Source organism: Phaethon lepturus, unplaced genomic scaffold (assembly GCF_000687285.1).
Source record: "Phaethon lepturus isolate BGI_N335 unplaced genomic scaffold, ASM68728v1 scaffold16036, whole genome shotgun sequence".
NCBI classification, from domain to species: domain Eukaryota; kingdom Metazoa; phylum Chordata; class Aves; order Phaethontiformes; family Phaethontidae; genus Phaethon; species Phaethon lepturus.
The window spans coordinates 16,624-33,689 of record NW_010544306.1 but is presented as its reverse complement, the minus strand read 5'-3'; the positions used below and the strand labels follow the sequence as shown (position 1 = coordinate 33,689).

The window sequence follows — 17,066 nt, the reverse complement described above, 5'->3', positions numbered from 1 at the left end:
GTCATCTGCAAACTTACTGAGGGAGCACTGATGAAGATAGCCTGTAAATATTCTTTATTATATTATTGCTGTTTGAAAGAGGTGCTTCCCTCTTCTAGGTTCTTTTCCTTCTGTTTATTTTGCTTAGGTAAAATAAAATACTTTATTTTCTTAAAAAATACTTATTAATTGAAGGTAAATAGATATTGATCAGAGTTTAAAACAATTGAATTTAAATTCTCTTCCTCATTTAATGGTTCTGTTTTCACAGTTTTCAGGCATCTTTGTTTCTTTAACTAGCTCTTTACTGTACAGGCAATATTCCAGGACAGACAAGATCTGCATTTCAAATATCAAATCTCACGTGTTAAGTTGTACTCTGAGACATCTAAGAAACATGCAATTTTTTCTTCAATGCCCAGCTTTGAAAGGCATGTGCTAAAAAACTTTTATGGATGAGTCTCTCATCTTCTTCTCACTTTGAGAAGTGCTCCAAAATGCATTTTTTTAAGCAGATGGCTATTTTGAAGGCAGTATTTAAACAGAAACAGTATAGGTCAATTTAGGTGAATTCATGCACAATATCAAATTCTTTCTACAAATGGTCGTCCTCTCATTTTTGGAGAGTATGAGTCATGAACTGAGACTATAATGGATGTAAAAGTGGAACTACTTAATTTCTTAATTAAGTTCACAGATGTGTGTGAATTTTTGGGGTGCTGAGAACAGATGACACTAGCTCACAGTGCACATGAAGGACTGAAGGTGAGCTGAGGATGAAGATAATCCAAGTTTTGGCAAAGATGCTTTCACTCTGGGAAGTTTGCAGCTGTCATTCCATGTCCCTTAAGCTTTTTGTGGAATGTTTATTTTTGTAAATGTTCAATAACTGATATGTCTTTTCTTCAGTTCCAGCTTAGATTCATCAGTATGATTTAAAGATGTCTTTTTCAGTTACAGGACTTAAGTATTAATATAGATTTCCTTTCAGAAGTTAATCATCATCATACCATTAACACTACTTTTGTGTATAATTCATGTCTCCCCCAAAGAATAAACAAAATCCAAATTTGCCAGAATCTTCATATAATGATTATACTTTTTCTGATATTTCTTTATTCTAGAATCCTTGGATGAGCTGACGTGCTTAGTGGTAAAGTTATTTTCAGAAGTAGAGAATAAAAATGTCCCTATACCAGAGTTTCCTGAACATCCTTTCCAAGAAGAACATCTCCGGGTATGTATAGAGGTATAGCTTCAATCAGGAGTGTATACCTTAAAAGATATTCTTTGTGTCTCAGTAATACATTGTGCACTTGACTACTTTTGTATCAATGTCCCTGTTAAGATCCATATTTCTTTCTTAATTTTCCATCCTCCTTTCCACGCTGAGTGTATTTTGTATGGTTTGTAGTAAGGGTTGTACATTTAGTTGCAGCTGTGAGCAATTGAGAGAATTAATCTTCTGTTTGCATCATCAATGGCTGAAGTGTTGCCCAAAGTTTTACATACCTTCTGAGATTTTGTTGATGTGTTTGTAATAAAATGTATGTTAAGGGACTATGATATGTGCTCCTGAGATGAATAAAATAATGAGAGTTTCCTTTTGTTTATGGATCTCCTTGTTTATTTTCTCCCTCAGCAACTTTACAAAGTGGTACCTATTAAGGACATTAGAAATCTTTATGTCACATTTCCTATACCAGACCTTCAGAAGTACTATAAATCAAACCCTGGCCATTACCTTGGTCATCTGATTGGGCATGAAGGCCCAGGGAGTCTTTTATCAGAGCTTAAAGCCAAAGGTAAGTCCTTGAAGGTAAAGAATTAAAAAGTAATTTAATATACAGTTTTTTAAAGCTTAGCTATGTTTCACTTAAAATTGACCTTTGTATGTTAGATTTAAAACCTCCAACTGTTTGAGTAATTTGAATTGTAAGTCGTTTTTTGCTTTATTTTTGTTCCTGTGGTGGGTAAAAATAAATAACAGGCACTGACTACTGAAGCTATTATTTTTTGCACTCCCCTTTATCTACCCCTGTTTAGAGAGTTACATGAACTTTGATGTAATGATCTTGTCTCTATTCTGTCACTGACTTACAGACTACTGTTAGGTCCCTTAATGTTTGGAAGACTATAGGAGGGTATCTTTTGCTATTTTTCTTTATACTACTGTGTTCCAAACAGAAATAAAGTACCCAGAAATCAGATGATGTTGAGTTTGTCATATCACTCTGAGCACAAACTCAGGTAGGTGTGACTTGTGTTATGTTTAATGTGCACTGTTGCTATAGGTGTTAAGGAAGAGGAGAACATGTAGTCAAAATGTTAAAAAAAGCCCACAACAACCTCCCTCACCTCCCACCCTCCCAAAAAAACCCAACACCAAAACAAACTTCAATGTTGCTGAGGCATACAAAAAGTAGCATATATTGTTACATATTTGTCTTTGTAATATATTTTCTCTTTGCTTTCATAGGATGGGTAAATACTCTTGTTGGAGGACAGAAGGAAGGTGCTAGAGGTTTCATGTTTTTCATCATTAATGTGGACTTGACAGAGGAAGGACTTTGTAAGTGAAGTGCTATGTCTGCATTCCATGTTATTCCTGACCTGATGGGTTTGTGTTTGTATCCAAAGAGACTAACTGTGTTTATAGCTTGAAAGCAAATTTTTATTAATTAAAATGGTTATTCTTCTGTCTTTAGATCCGTTCAGTATGCTAACACACTTCATCTGACATAAGGAATTGACTTATTTGAGGCTGTATTAAATTAAAATATTTCAGTAAATATTTAAAAGAAACTTCTTTAAAAAAGAAGCAGTTAATACCTTTGTGTGCTACTTATTCATACTATTTAGACCCAAGTTAAATTGTATCATAAATCAACACCTTAACATAAGACTGTTCAATGCAGTTCTCAGGATTAGCTGGGGACATAAACACTTCTCTTAAATTCATGTCTGAGAAAAACATGTTTAATTTTGCCAGTGGGATTGCATATGTACTTAAATATCTTGATGTGTCAGGGTGTAATTAAAAATAAAGCCATACATATTTGTATTCATCAGATTTTTTTTCTTCGTGCAGAACTGAGTGAATTAAGCAAGTATTTTTTTTTCTTTCCAGTGCACGTTGAAGATATTATTTTGCACATGTTTCAATATATTCAAAAACTACGTACAGAAGGACCTCAAGAATGGGTTTTCCAAGAGTGCAAGGTACAGTGATTGGTACTTGAAATATGCAGTGGTTGTATTTTTACAAATTTTTGGATTATAAGTAGAAACAGATTCCTTGGCTGTGGAAATAGCGTTTAATAACTGCATGGTAATTAAGTTTATTAATTTTAAGGGTGCAACATGACACAAATGACAAGTACAATCAGAATATATTGTCTTAATGAAGATGTGAAATGGTCTTTTAGAGCTATGAGTTGACATTTTATGCTAGCATAATGAGGTGGAGGAAGAAGTATCTTACGCTGTCTGCAAGGATTTTGCATAACCTTCCTTAGCCTTCACTGAAGGTGGAGGGGAGGAAGCATTTGCTATGAGGGGTAACATTGAATTGGAAATTGAAGTGGCTGTTATTCTATCCCTATTCTTTCGTGTGTCAAATTGTATAGCTGAGATTGTAAAGGCAGTAGGATATTTAATCTGCTGTTTGTTCTCTCACCTTTCTGAGAGGTGAGCTAAAACTTTTCATGGAGTACTTTGGCTGCATGCTTCAGTTTTTGCTGAACTGTTCATGCTTCTTACGAGTTTGTATGGTTCTGTGTGCGCAGAGCAAAAATGTAAAGTGTCCTATTAGAATTAAATAGTACTGCACTTCTTGGTGACAGTGTGAGATAAAACCAGTTTTATTTATTGGTTCACTACAAATACTTGGGTAAGGATTTCTTGTTCCATCTTAGCTTTATTTGGTGAAAACTGTTGAGTCTCTTCTGTCTAAGAGTAGAAATTCTGCAGATGTGTTGACTTTGTTTCTTGCATTTTGACACTGTATGCCTGTAAAAGAAATCTCTTTACCCTCTGCTAAAAGTCCCAATGGAATTTGTTCACTGTCATTGTAAGCAAACATAAGATTTGAAAGAAGTAGTTCCATCCTCCCATCTCATCCCTGTGTCTTTCCCTTGCTCCTCTTGTATCAGTCCCAGCACTCCTGAGGCTGTGAGGTGAGTCAGAAGAGCTGACAAACTAGTTCGAAAAGAGTAATCTTTTGAGTTCATTTTCATCTGAATTGTTGAATTAACCAGACTCTGCGTAGTTTCGCAGAAGGATGGACTGTCCCTTTCATGGACTTTATAGTCTTAGACCTTTTCACCCTTGCCATCATATTCTAACAATGACGTGTTTTATTTCTGTGGCTAAGACAGCATAAAGAAACACACCTTTTCTGTCTCTAAACTTACCTTTTGGCTGGCTAAACAAAAGGAACAAAAAAGGAAGAGCTTTAGTTCATTAACATACAATGAACATTGTGCTAGAACACTATGTGTTGTTTGTATCAAAGTTGGTGTGTTTCCAAAGTATTAGGAAATGTAAATCTATGAGGTACAGGACAGATCTCAGTACAAACAGGACTTACAACACTTGTGTAACACTTCACACTGAGACTATCTGAAATTGCTTGTGAGTTTTTTGCAACTTGAATATTATTTGAAACTTTTGTATTAGGTACCTAACTACTACAAAATGGATACAACAAAACTACTTCCTTTTCTTACATTATAAAAAGGAATTAAGTAGCCAATAACTATTCTTAAAATAGTCTTTAATACGTGCTTTTCAACCCTTCCTACGCTGTTTCCTAGGATCTAAATGCTGTGGCATTCAGATTTAAAGATAAAGAACGACCACGAGGTTATACATCAAAGCTTGGAGGAATGTTGCATGTAAGTGTGGTTTTTTTTGTTGTTGTTGTTTGTTTTTTACCATATACTAATCGTTTAGCAGTATGTTTGATTATACTTTTGATAAATACAGGTATTAGCAAAGGTCTTTTGCGTTTCTTGAGCTTAGGAAGCTAATATCATGCTGCATAGATACTGGTTTTGGCAGTCAGTAAGTCACATTTCCTTCACACTCTACCATTTTATACTTCTATACTTGATAGAACTGATTTTACAGTAACTCGAGTTGCTATTTGATCTGTTTCAGTGTTTCTTAAGACATATGTACATTGTCATTCTGTGTCTACCTGATAGCTGAACATTTTCTAGAGAACTATGAGAGAAATAATATTTTGTCATAAACACAAGCACGGTGTTTCTAAATGCTTCCCTAGTTAACAATGTTGAAAATACTGCAGTAAGCAGAATTGTTCGTATTAATATAGCAAATTAGAAATGTTTGACTCTACTAATGTGATTACGTATTGGTACTGAAAGAGTCATCATGTAGCTTATAGTCTTTATACTTCTTGCAAAATTCAGTTCCCTCATTTTACACTAAAGGAAGATCTAAGCTTTTTTTTTTTTTTTGTCTAGTGAAATTCATGCAACTTTTATACATTGCAGCCATTCTCCATTGCACAGCTAATGTCTACATCCACTCAGAGGCATTTTTGGTTTCTTTGCAGGAACTCCTGTTAATGCTTCTACACCCTTAATTTGTAAAGTCTACAATAACAATCTTTAATTTTAGAATTGTCTTTCTGTTTCCTAAAAACCGTTAGACTTACCTGAAAGCATTTAAATGGATATTTAAAGGAGCTCCTATTTGGGATGCTGTCTCTTGCTTTTGTTCTGTCAAATGTATAAAATCTCTTTAACAAATGGACTTTGGACTTCTGAAGCAGTCTTTCAGTGGTCTGTATTTGTTGGATCATTCCTGATTACAATTGCTGTCTCTAAAAATCAGGCCAGGAAGTTGCCAGCAGTGTTCCAAAGCACAGGGTATTGATACAGGACTTTTTTTTTTGCTGCTTTTCTTTTGCTGTGGTTTGCAGTATGAATGGTAATTCTGATTTTGCTATTATTTGCTTAAACACTAGTAGAAAAATAACTTTCCTAGTTCTCTTTATTGCCTCTGAGTCATACTAAGTTTATGCTTTGAATTAACCAAGCTAGAACTGTTGTTTGGTGATTTCATGCACTTTCGGTTACCAGCTGTTTTCGTAACTTGGAGAAGAACCTGTCTGTAAGTTAGCATGAGTAATTGTTAATGTCATAAGTTGTTACGTATTTACCAAAAGGATTTAAAACCCCTTTTAATTCAACAAAACAAAAGTTCATCTTTAAAGTAAATTTGTGCTGGTCTAAGGAGTCACCTAAGGTCTTGCTGTCAAATTATATTTCATATTTGTCATGTATAGGCTTGATGTTTTCCAGGTAGTTGTTATCTGGTTTGCAATGCCCTTTTTCTTTTGTTCCGTTTTGTCTTTTTAATTGTACCCTTTTTAAAATGTCATTTTAATATGATTGTTGTATGTAGATTGTTTTAGTCTGTTTTATTTTAGTTACATTATGCTCTGACTTTGCTGAAAAGTGATCATGGAATCACAAAATGATTGAGGTTGGACTGGACATCTGGAGGTTGTCTCGTCCAATCCTCATGCTCAAGCAATACAAAAATAACAAAGTAATCAAATCCATTTTATGTTAAATTCCAGTTGCTTGTTAGACTGTGGCCTGTGTTTGTAAAGGAAATAGTGTAGGCTTTTGGTCACTAAATCTGTATTGCCTTGGTGATTTCAGATTAGAAGTGCATAGATTACTTAAAATCTCCCCTTCAAGTTGCTTAGTCTGCTTAGCTTTTTATGCAGAATGTAGTTAAATGAGCATTCTTCAGTGTACAACGAATCTTGTGGACAAGACCTTTCAAATTCTGGATCTTTAGCATTAACATTTGAATTTTTTGTGACACAGGTTTGGTTCCCACCCCTGCCCCATCCCTTCCTCTTTTCTAAAATCCTTTGTGTGAGTTACTCAGTGTTCTGGAAGTCATTCGACTTATAGTTTTATGTATAATGTGTGTAATTCAGAAAGCCATTTTATAATAATTCTGGTCAAAGAAAATACACCTGTATGGCAGACTGCAAGTAAACTGGTGCTTAGGTCACGTGGTATTTTTACCTTGGTAAACAGACGTTTCTCAACAAACTTTTCCTGTCAACCACACTAATAATGTTCAGAGGAATTTTAACTGATTTTCCTTCTTAAATTGCCAAGTACCTTAAGAGATTTTCAGTTTGATCCTAAATAAAAAATGTGAAAATTAAAATTGTGTAAACTTCTGTTATGCTTTTAGATAACCCAAATATATTTTCCTTTAAATTACTGTAAATAAAATTTGAATTCTTAGGGAGTCCTAAAAAATTTAATGCGGTTGCTTTGGGGTTTTTTGGGTTTGTTGGTTGTTTTGGGTTTGTTTGCTTTGCTGTGTTTTGTTTTTCCCAAAGGCACTATAGTGCGTGCTTGGTGTTCTTTTATCTTCAGAAATATCCTCCAGGGGTCAGCATTTACCATGTTATTTTTACTTTAGTTACGTCAAAACAGTATTTAAAGGTGGGTGACTTTTTATATTGAGACATAAAATATTTCAAGATAAAAGAATGGTAATATGCAGTATATAAAATTACCTAATATGGGAGAAGTATGATTGCATAGTTAGAGTACTAGTCTATCTTGTTTATTTTTAAGAGAAAGATTTTTAAGACATCTATGCACTTCTAATTTGAAATTACCAAGGTAATACAGATTTAGTGACTGGAAGTATACACTTTTATTCCTTTACAAAACAGTAGGTTTTTTATGCTTAGTTATTGATTAATTAATCTACATGGTTTTGGGCTTTTTTTTTTTTTAGTATTATCCTATAGAAGAAGTATTGGCTGCTGAATATTTGCTTGAAGAATTCAGGCCTGATTTAATAGAGATGGTGCTGGACAAATTGAGACCAGAAAATGTTCGGTAAGTTAAACTGCAATAACTTGTATTTTAACACAAGTATTATAAGAAAGCAGATGAACTAATGGAAACAAAAATTCTTAGGTGTCTCTTACAGCTCCAAAGTAAACGTCACTGAAAAGGAGCTAGTTGTTCAGTGTGTTACTGTTTCTGCTCCCTGTTGAAAATAAGCACACTTAAGTGCTTGCAACTCTTCCTGTTCAGACAGAAACATCCTTTCAGTTATTTCTATGCAGGTTGTCTCCCTCAAACTGAAATAGTTTTTAGGAAGGCACTTACTCAGAATAGCTCAATTGTTACTGAGAAAAAGCCTAGTAAAATTATCCTGCCTCACTATAAATTCCTGGGACATTTTACATAGAATGTTCTAATATTAATAATTTGGAGCTAGGTCTGGAAATCTGTTAAGAGGGTGGTTTTATTTGCTGTATATATTTTATTTTCCCTATAGAGAGCTATAAAACTTCATGCAGATTAGCAGACCCTCTGAAAAATACCAACTTACGTGGGTAAAAATAGCTGTGTCTTTAGCTGCTAAAATTTGTCAGACTTGCAGAGCACCTCTTTGATGTGAGTGTGACCATACTGCACGTGTGCTTTCTTTGCAGAGTGAGTGTGTTGCAGTTACAAATTTCAGGGCTCAGTAATTTGTCAGACTAGATATTGAAAGGAGAGGGGAAGCCTCTCTCTCCTGTGCTTTTGAAGATCTTCAGTTGTCACCCAAGCAGGATAGAAGAGGGAGGCCAAAAGAACAAGTGTACCTAATGTCTATTTGAGTACCTAAAGAACAATAGTGTGACCAGGACGAGGGAAATAATACTTTGATGAGATGATGATTTACAAGTGAAGGAGTCTGGAAGCTGTAGAGAAGAAAATGAGGATGGGTGAAAAAATGGAGTATTAATTGAGGAGGAGGAGGAGGAAGGGCTGGGCAAATGGTTAACAAAATGAGGAAAAGTCTGAGACAAGAGAGCTGGCAAAGGACATCATGAGGGTAATTTAAGGGAGGGTATTGGTAGCTGTGAGGAAATGGTATCTTGGTCAAGGATGGAGAAAGTGGCTGTCTACTGGAACTGCTGGGTATGGTTAAGTGCAGGTTGGACAAAAAAATGAGTGAGGGGTAGCAATTGGGACTAGTAAGCAAAGTGGAGGTAAGAGAGCAAGTCTAGAAGTAAAGATGATGTCAGGCTTAGCAAGGGTATTCAACTGAGAGTCCTGAATCCTGGAAACAGGGCAAAGAGAAGAAGTGGAGAGAAGGCCAAGACAAGGAGCTTGAGCTAGGACAGCAGTAGAATTGATGGGACCAAGCTTGGAGGAACTGAGCAGAAAAGCCTGTGCAGACTAAGTGCTGTGTAGTCTACAAAGGGCAAATGTCGTGGTTTAGCCTCAGCTGGCAGCTAAGCCCCACGCAGCCGCTCACTCACTCCCGCACGGTGGGACGGGGGAGAGAATCAGAAGAGTAAAAGTGAGGAAACGGAAGAGTAAAAGTGAGGAAACTCATGGTTTGAGATAAAGACAGTTTAATAAGTAAAGCAAAAGCCGCGCACGCAAGCAAAGCGAGACAAAGAATTCATTCACTACTCCCCATGGGATGGGCAGGCAGGTGTTCAGCTATTTCCAGGGAAGCAGGGCTCCGTCACTCGTAGTGGTTTCTTGGGAAGACAGACGCCATAACTCCGAACATCCCTCCACCCCTTCCTTCTTCTTTGTCCCAGCTTTATATACTGAGCATGACATTATATGGTATGGAATATCTCTTTGGCCAGCCTGGGTCAGCTGTCCCAGCTGTGTCCCCTCCCAGCTTCCCGTGCACCCCCAGCCTGCTCGCTGCAGGCCAGCATGAGAAGCTGGACTGTCCTTGACTACTTAGCAACAACTCAAAACATCAGCACCTTATCAACATTTTCTCATCCCAAATCCAAAACATAGCCTCACGCTAGCTTCTGTGAAGAAAATTAACTCTATCCTGGCTGAAACCAGGACAGCAAAGAAACAGAAGTTTACCAAGGCTTGTTATTTTTTTTTCTCTCTGCAGATGTATCCTTTCTTCCCCCTTTCTTCTTCTGTACAAATCGTGTTTTAGTTCTTACAGAATAGAACTGGAATGACATGATAATATGCCAGTACCATGTATTGCTCTGCCTGACCTATCGGTGTAGTTTGAAGGTGTGTAATGAAAGTAACAGGAATCTGCAGAAAGATAAGAGATTCAAGGTCAAGACTGTTTAGTGCTGCCCAAGAGAACTGAACTCCATCTTTGCTTTGTCACAAGCTTTCTCAATGGCATGAGACAAGCTCCTAAAACAAAGTTTTCTCAGCAAGCCAGTAACTACTCATTCTTTTTTATTTTCTTAAGTATGCCTAAGATCTTAAGGCCTAACTTAGAGGGATTCCTGAACACCTGAATCCACAAACAACTCAACAGGAGCTTTGCTTTTAATCTATGAGGTACCATACAATGCAAAGAAGTTAAAAAGTCTTAAAACGAGCATCTAAAATTAATGGGTACTATATAGCTGACTTTTTTTTTTCCCCCCTCCCAATTTGGTTCTTTTAATACATCTTTTGTGTATATTGTAATAAGCTGGAATATTAAACTAGTGGTGTAGAGTTATTGTTAAAATATATGAAAACATACAGCATCACAAATAAGAGCTTGTTTCTGTATCAGCCTTACTGTATTTGAACACCCGTTTATCAGTGTTTTGGAAGCCAGGTATATGATACAAAAAATAACGACTGGGGGGGGGTGTCTGTTTCTGAATATGTTCCACCCTGAAATTTTCAGACAGTGTTGGATATAGAAGGGCAGTGAGGCATGCATTCATATATTTCTAGAGTTTATATATTTCAGCTTACTAGATTACTGTGAATTGCTTAAAAGCTTAGGCTTCGCTATATTTCACTATATTTGTATGACAAAATCTGTCTTGTATATTCATTTAGTTTAAGATGCATGTTCTTTTAGTTTCAAAAGATGGTATATTTCAAGTAATTATTGGATAAAATAGGATAAAATAGGATTATTAACTGAATTTTGCAAATGTCATGGGGTTCTGGTGTTTCTAGGAGTATACAAGTAATGATAAAATAAACGGAGCTGCCTATGTCAGTGACAGTAGTTGCCATAGTAATTAATGCCCTTTAAAGAAGGGCCTGTATCTTTGCGTGTGGGTGTGCATCTATGTGTAATGTGTGTGGGATACTACAACTGAAGCTTGAATATTTCAAGAGATCATATTTTGAACAAACAATGCTTTAAAGAAAAATCCAGGTTCTCTTTCCTATTGTATTAAACACTTCTGTTTCGAATGTATTTTCATGCTGATCTTGGAAATTTTATACAAGAGCTTACCTTTAACATAAAGACTGGTTTATGTAATTAAAAGAGAGAATATGTAATTACTTCTCTTTCTGAAGAAAGCTTAACCAAATTCTACATGAATTTGAACTTTTAACTGGTTATAGAATTGCTTACAAGCAATGGGTGAACGATTTTTTTTTAATAAGGAACTTCTAAAGCATCTGCTTGGTTAAATTCTCAAAAATTGCTAGAGGAAATTTAATATATGTAAATACATGCATGGACTCTAAGCTTGTCAGATGCTGCTGGGCACCACAGACCACTTGTCAGTTTTCTGTGTTACTCCTGTTGCTGGCTATGCCAGCCTTTTGACAATTCTCATCCAGTTGACAGTACTTCAGCATAAAATAGCCATAATTAACCTTGTTTAAAAATTATTAGTGTGAGAAAGGAAAGTGTAGAGAGTACAGGTAGAGGGAGAAAATTCAAGTCTATAGAATGTGGTCAGAAGCACAGGAATAGTGGTAACAATTTTTAGAAGAATTTAGAACATTACATGGTGTGCTTTTTCCAAATATGTAGTAAACATAGCTGTTCCAGAGTGTTGTTTTGTTTTAGTTAATATAAGCCCATATTTGCATTTGCAGTTGCAATTCTGCGTTCCTCTTTGTCCTTGATTAATTTTTTTAAAATTAGAAAGGGCAAGAAAACAGCAAGATGAGCAAGAATCTTCTTAGAGCGAGAGAGAGTAAAAAGTGGTTCTAAAAAGACATAGAATTTAGCCGTAGCTTATTTGAAACATTAGTAACCAAAGAAAATAATTGTTTACTCTTATATATATCTTATATTTATACTAGTTTTGCAGGGTTATATCAGTGTTCTCACATTTGACAAAGTGACTTGCTGGAGATGGGAATATTGTCTATGCTTGGTATAATAATGGTATAATAATATGCTTGTGGAATAATTTTAAATTAAAAAAAAGGATTTTTTTTTTCAAGATGGAACACATCTAGAGGAAATACCAAATATGGTTGGTATGGTACCAACCATACCAGATAATGGAGATGGTTGTTTCATCTCAGATTTTAAAATTCACGCCGTTTTGAATGCTGTGTGTGTGACTTCTCAAGTAGCAAAGTGTAGTACATTTAGATTGGAGAGGCATAGTGATGGAGGTGTTTTGGAAACTAAATTTGATGGAATAGGTGTGCTTTTCTGTACAGGAAGGTGTCAAAGTTCTCATAATGGAAGAGAGATGATGACATGGTGACTGAATCAAGAAAGCTTGTGATCAGCAAAGAATGGTCATCTAGTAACTTCTGTGTGTGAGGGTCTCCATATAATCTTGGACTTAAATGTCTTAGGTCTCACCCTGCATTCTTCTGGCTTGTTACTGTGCTTTCTTTTTGGATGGTGGAAGAAATACATTGTGTTTAATCTTCCCTCAAGGCTAACCACACTGTCTTTTTACTTTACCTGGCTTAAGAAAGAAATTACAATGATTATGTAATTTTAAGCATTTGAATAAAAACCCCTAAATATTGGGAGATAAAGGGACTTTCAAAACTGGAATATACTTGGTTTTATGCCTTTTTCAGCTTATATATATTTTGAAGAAATTACACATGGTTTTTGTTGCAGAGATTTTAGTGGGCTTAAAGATAGTAAATACAAGTAGGTTAGTTCTCTGAAGCTTCAATACCCACAGCTATGCCTACAGCTGTCTTGTTAAGGCTTAAATATAAATACATACAAACTAGAGAGTGACCAAAGGCTGATTAAATGCAGTTCTAGCAGCAGAACTCAGCAAAGCCTGATATTTTAACACGAATCTAATCAGATCTGCAGGAGGCCTATAATGATGTGGCAACAGACATACTTTGAGTTTGAATGGTATATGGTCAGAGTAATGATAAATAAATTGCTTATTATGTGTAGACTAAAACTATGCTAGTATTTGCTATTGCCATAACTATACATTCACATCTTTATTCTCTTCATGTTCAGACTATTTGTCGTCTTTAAAACTGTAACTTATAAAAAGAAACCCAAAGCATCAAACCAAATTTAAGATTCCTCAGTGTCGTGTTCTTTTTCCTGTTTCTCTAAATGATACAGTTTTTCAGTGTAGACTCAAAAGTTGTGCTTCTGTGTAGCTTGGTTGTGATAATACTGCAAGCTGATTTTTCTCAGACGCAAAAGTATAAGTCATTTCAATTTTAGTGTGAATTAAATGTTTTTATTCAGGGCATCAGGTGTTTAAAGATTTGAGCTAATTAGACTTTCCTATTTTCATGTGATTGAAATAAAATATGAACTTGTTTTTAGTACTGTATTCCTTTTAGACACATTTTAAGCATTTATATTTTGAAATTAAAAGTAGAATTAAATGAACTAGGAATTTTTAAATCTTTTACTTAACGAAGATACTTCAAGTACTATACGAAGTATAGTAAAATATAACAAGGAACATAATTGTATAGTACCTTTTATTTTAAATTGCTGTCGAGATAAAATGTCTTGGGGGGGAAAAAAGCAAACCTGAGTTAAATATTACTAAAAATAATTTCATGGTATGTTACAAAGATTCCAGAAAGCCACTGTGGAATTGCATTTTTAATGGGCGCTTTTGAAAGAACGAGTTGAGATTGTAGATGCTAATAAAAGGGTCCCCTTTTGTTTTATGTTTTTTATTACATCTATATCTATATGCATGTAGTAAACTATCAGTTGAGTAGCTTGTTTCCTTCTTTTGTCTTTGCTTCAGTGAATTGTATATACTAATGAAAAACTGTGGACATGTGCTTTTAAATATGGTTATCCACCACTGCCTGGTATTTATGCTCATGTTTACCTTTCTATTCCTCCTTTTTATGAAAGAATTAGTATGTGCCACATCATCCTAACTTTGCCTGTTGGTTTATTTTCCTGTTTTGTTGGTTTTTTTTCCTTCTTTTTATGCCTTGCATAAATTGTCTCTCGCAATGATTTAGTTTCCATTGATCTGAATTTTTCCTTTGTATCATTGTTTTATTTATAATTTCCTTTTCATAACCCTATTGGAATTCACCTACACTAAGGACTTTTCTTGGCATATCTATATTGCGGTAGCTGCATTCACAGTCAGAGCAGTCAGAGACTACTGTTCAATGTCTTTTTAAAAAGTTTAACTTTTCAACTGTTATTTTCTTAACAAACTGTGTTTTTAAAAAGTATGGAGAAATATCCATACTCAACAGATGGTAGCAAGTATCCATATGTGCTTCTATTTGACTGAACCATAACAGGAAGTTTTCATATTCTCCTCCTCCCTTCTGCCCCCGCACACTACTTGTTGCGTTTAGTGGCTTAATTTCCCTAAGAGAGAAACCTTTTTAAGATGTAAGTATCATTTTTACTTTTTCAAACTGCATGGGGTTTTGCCAGCCATCTGTGAAGATAAGGGAGTAGGCTTGGCATATGTTGCAATCTTAGCTGAAAAATGTAATTTTCCCGTCACTTCCAATACAATTTTTTTTCCCTTCATCATCTGCAGAATAAATGCTCTTATTAAAATTTAAGAAGCTTGTGACTCATCAGATCAAGCAACTAAAGAACATTTTCCCCTGGATAGTAAATGGACTTTTTTCCTCTCTGAAATGCAGCACTAGTACTGTCCTAAAGGGAAGAAAAAGAAAATGAATGCCAAAAAAGTTGATACAGAAATTTCTAAGGGCTGGAATTTCACAGATACTGAGCAAACAGTTATTTCATGTAGTCAGGGATGCTCATCCATGATGATAAACATGTATATGTTTATTTTGTAATTGCACTGTATCCAAGTAAAGATTTTGAAAATCACAATTTGTTCACTTATTTCCCCCACAAACCATTGTGTTAGTAGAGACTTAGTTTTACTGAACCCTAACAAATAACCCATGCTTCTGCAGAGTGATTAGAATGCTGCACCCCAGCAGCATCTCTCTGCATGTAGTTTCCCCTCTTAATCCGTTTTCTGATGAGATTTATGTGGAAGTGGCTTTGAAGAGCTTATATTGCCTCTCATCAGTTTTGCTGATGGTTTTGGGGGAAGTTACAAACAAATCTAGGCTTTTGCAGTTCTCTCAGTCATGGTATTTTATGCATTTGAATAAGATACATGTAACTTTTTCTGTTGTTTGACAGTATCATCATTTGGAAGACAAAGTTTAAATTCGTTCCTAAAAAAAAAAAAAATCAACTGTTCCTTTTTAAGTATAAATCAATTTTTTTTGCAACAAATTTGCTTTGACATGTCTATCACTAATATCACAAATACTGTGGTCTCAAAGTCTTATTACTTTTTCACCCTTAGAAGCTTGAGCTTTGTTATGTAAATCTACAATATAATAGCCGATAGTCTTTCCTGAAAGTGCATTCATTTTAAAGCACACATTCTCTTCCCAAATAACACTTTTCTGTGGATCTGTCACTTGTAGGTTCATACTAGATTTCAGGGGAGTGAAAACCAAGATGGTATCTAGTAAATATGTATCACATTATAGAAATTGTGCTTGTTTTTGGAAATTGACCATAAGTGAGGACTACAACAGTTTGCATGTACAAGAATGTACATATAGAAGTAAATTGCATTTATAGTTCCAGCTGTGTTCCATGTTCCTGAATGGCTCAGAAGCCTAATTGCACTGGTTGAGTTTAAATACGTTATAAGCAGGTCCTATTAAAGATTGCCTGATTGCCTGTCTTGCTTTTCCAGTGCATTTCAATGCTGTCTTAAACCATGTGGATGTTCATAGTGCTATACAGCACAACACAGAAATGAAGAGCAAAACTAGTGTTACATAATTGGTAACTTTAAAGATGCATCTGTCCTGGTGGTCATTTCTGTTAGTGCTTATATCTTGGGTTAGGTTGTAAGGCAGATGAAATGCCTTTTGGTGTGTTTCACGTGGTGGTGGGAATGTTTCTGAGTGCTCAAAGCATAAGTAATCATTTCAATAGTGATTTGTGGGATAGGGGGGGCAGGAAGATCCCTTGTAGCAGGACTGCTTGAAGAATTGCTATCCTGATTTCCACAATTTCATTTTCTCTATGTTGAGTGGACAGAATTATTTTTTGCTCTTTAGTTTTAGTATGTTCCTACAGCAAATATTTGGGTGCTTGGATTATCACTACTGCTTGAGCATCGGTAGGTTGGAGAAGGGTAGAAAGAGGGAATGTCAAATAAGACATCTGTGTATTATAGCATAAAACACCTTTGTCTTGCTGGTCGGACTGCATGATTATTGAAATTTTATCAGGATAATCTTTTAGCTTAAGACTTTTTTCTTCAATGGGTGGAAAGGCATGGTAGGTTGCTTTGAAATTCTAATAAACTTTATAGTTTTTATAGTCCCTTAGCAACTTCATCTGTACATGGTAAAGCTTTTGCTCACCAGGTGTCCAAGTTAAAATGCAAAACATAATAGAATACTCTTATGGCTCATTTTAACATAAACAACAATCTCTCTAATAGATTTCACCTTGTTGACCGAGCTAGTGTCTGCTGTACAAATACTGCCTAGGATTAAAGTGCTTAGTTCTTTCCTGAATATTTATTTAGTATTGTTCCTTTTTTATAAAAAATGAAATAGATATAACATACAGATATGAAGCCATTTTATATGAAGTCACAGTAAAAATGTTAACTATTTCTATTGCCATTTCCTATAAGAGATGAAATATGTATCTCCTAAAGATGAATATTCTTGTTCTGGTTTGAATATTGCATAACTTCTGCAGAGCAGCAGGGGTTGTTTTGTGCACGTGTAGGTATGTGCGTGTTCATGCTGATCATGTGGTTCTTTCAAAGGTGGGGAGTAAAAATTTCTCCCTTCCTCAGCCCAGAG

The 17,066-nt window shown here is 35.3% G+C and overlaps 1 protein-coding gene across 1 annotated transcript in view; it reads left to right on the top strand.

The window, feature by feature from the left end:
• Positions 1-1,091: 1,091 nt before the first annotated feature.
• Positions 1,092-17,066, top strand: part of LOC104621996 (insulin-degrading enzyme) — a gene marked incomplete at its 3' end in the record, with an annotated part of 31,031 nt that continues 15,056 nt past the window's right edge. Inside the window, exons 1-6 of the mRNA XM_010288643.1 lie at positions 1,092-1,216; positions 1,622-1,784; positions 2,459-2,551; positions 3,110-3,201; positions 4,797-4,877; positions 7,792-7,895. Coding sequence (XP_010286945.1) covers positions 2,509-2,551; positions 3,110-3,201; positions 4,797-4,877; positions 7,792-7,895 — 320 coding nt within the window. The remainder of the gene's footprint in view (positions 1,217-1,621; positions 1,785-2,458; positions 2,552-3,109; positions 3,202-4,796; positions 4,878-7,791; positions 7,896-17,066) is intronic.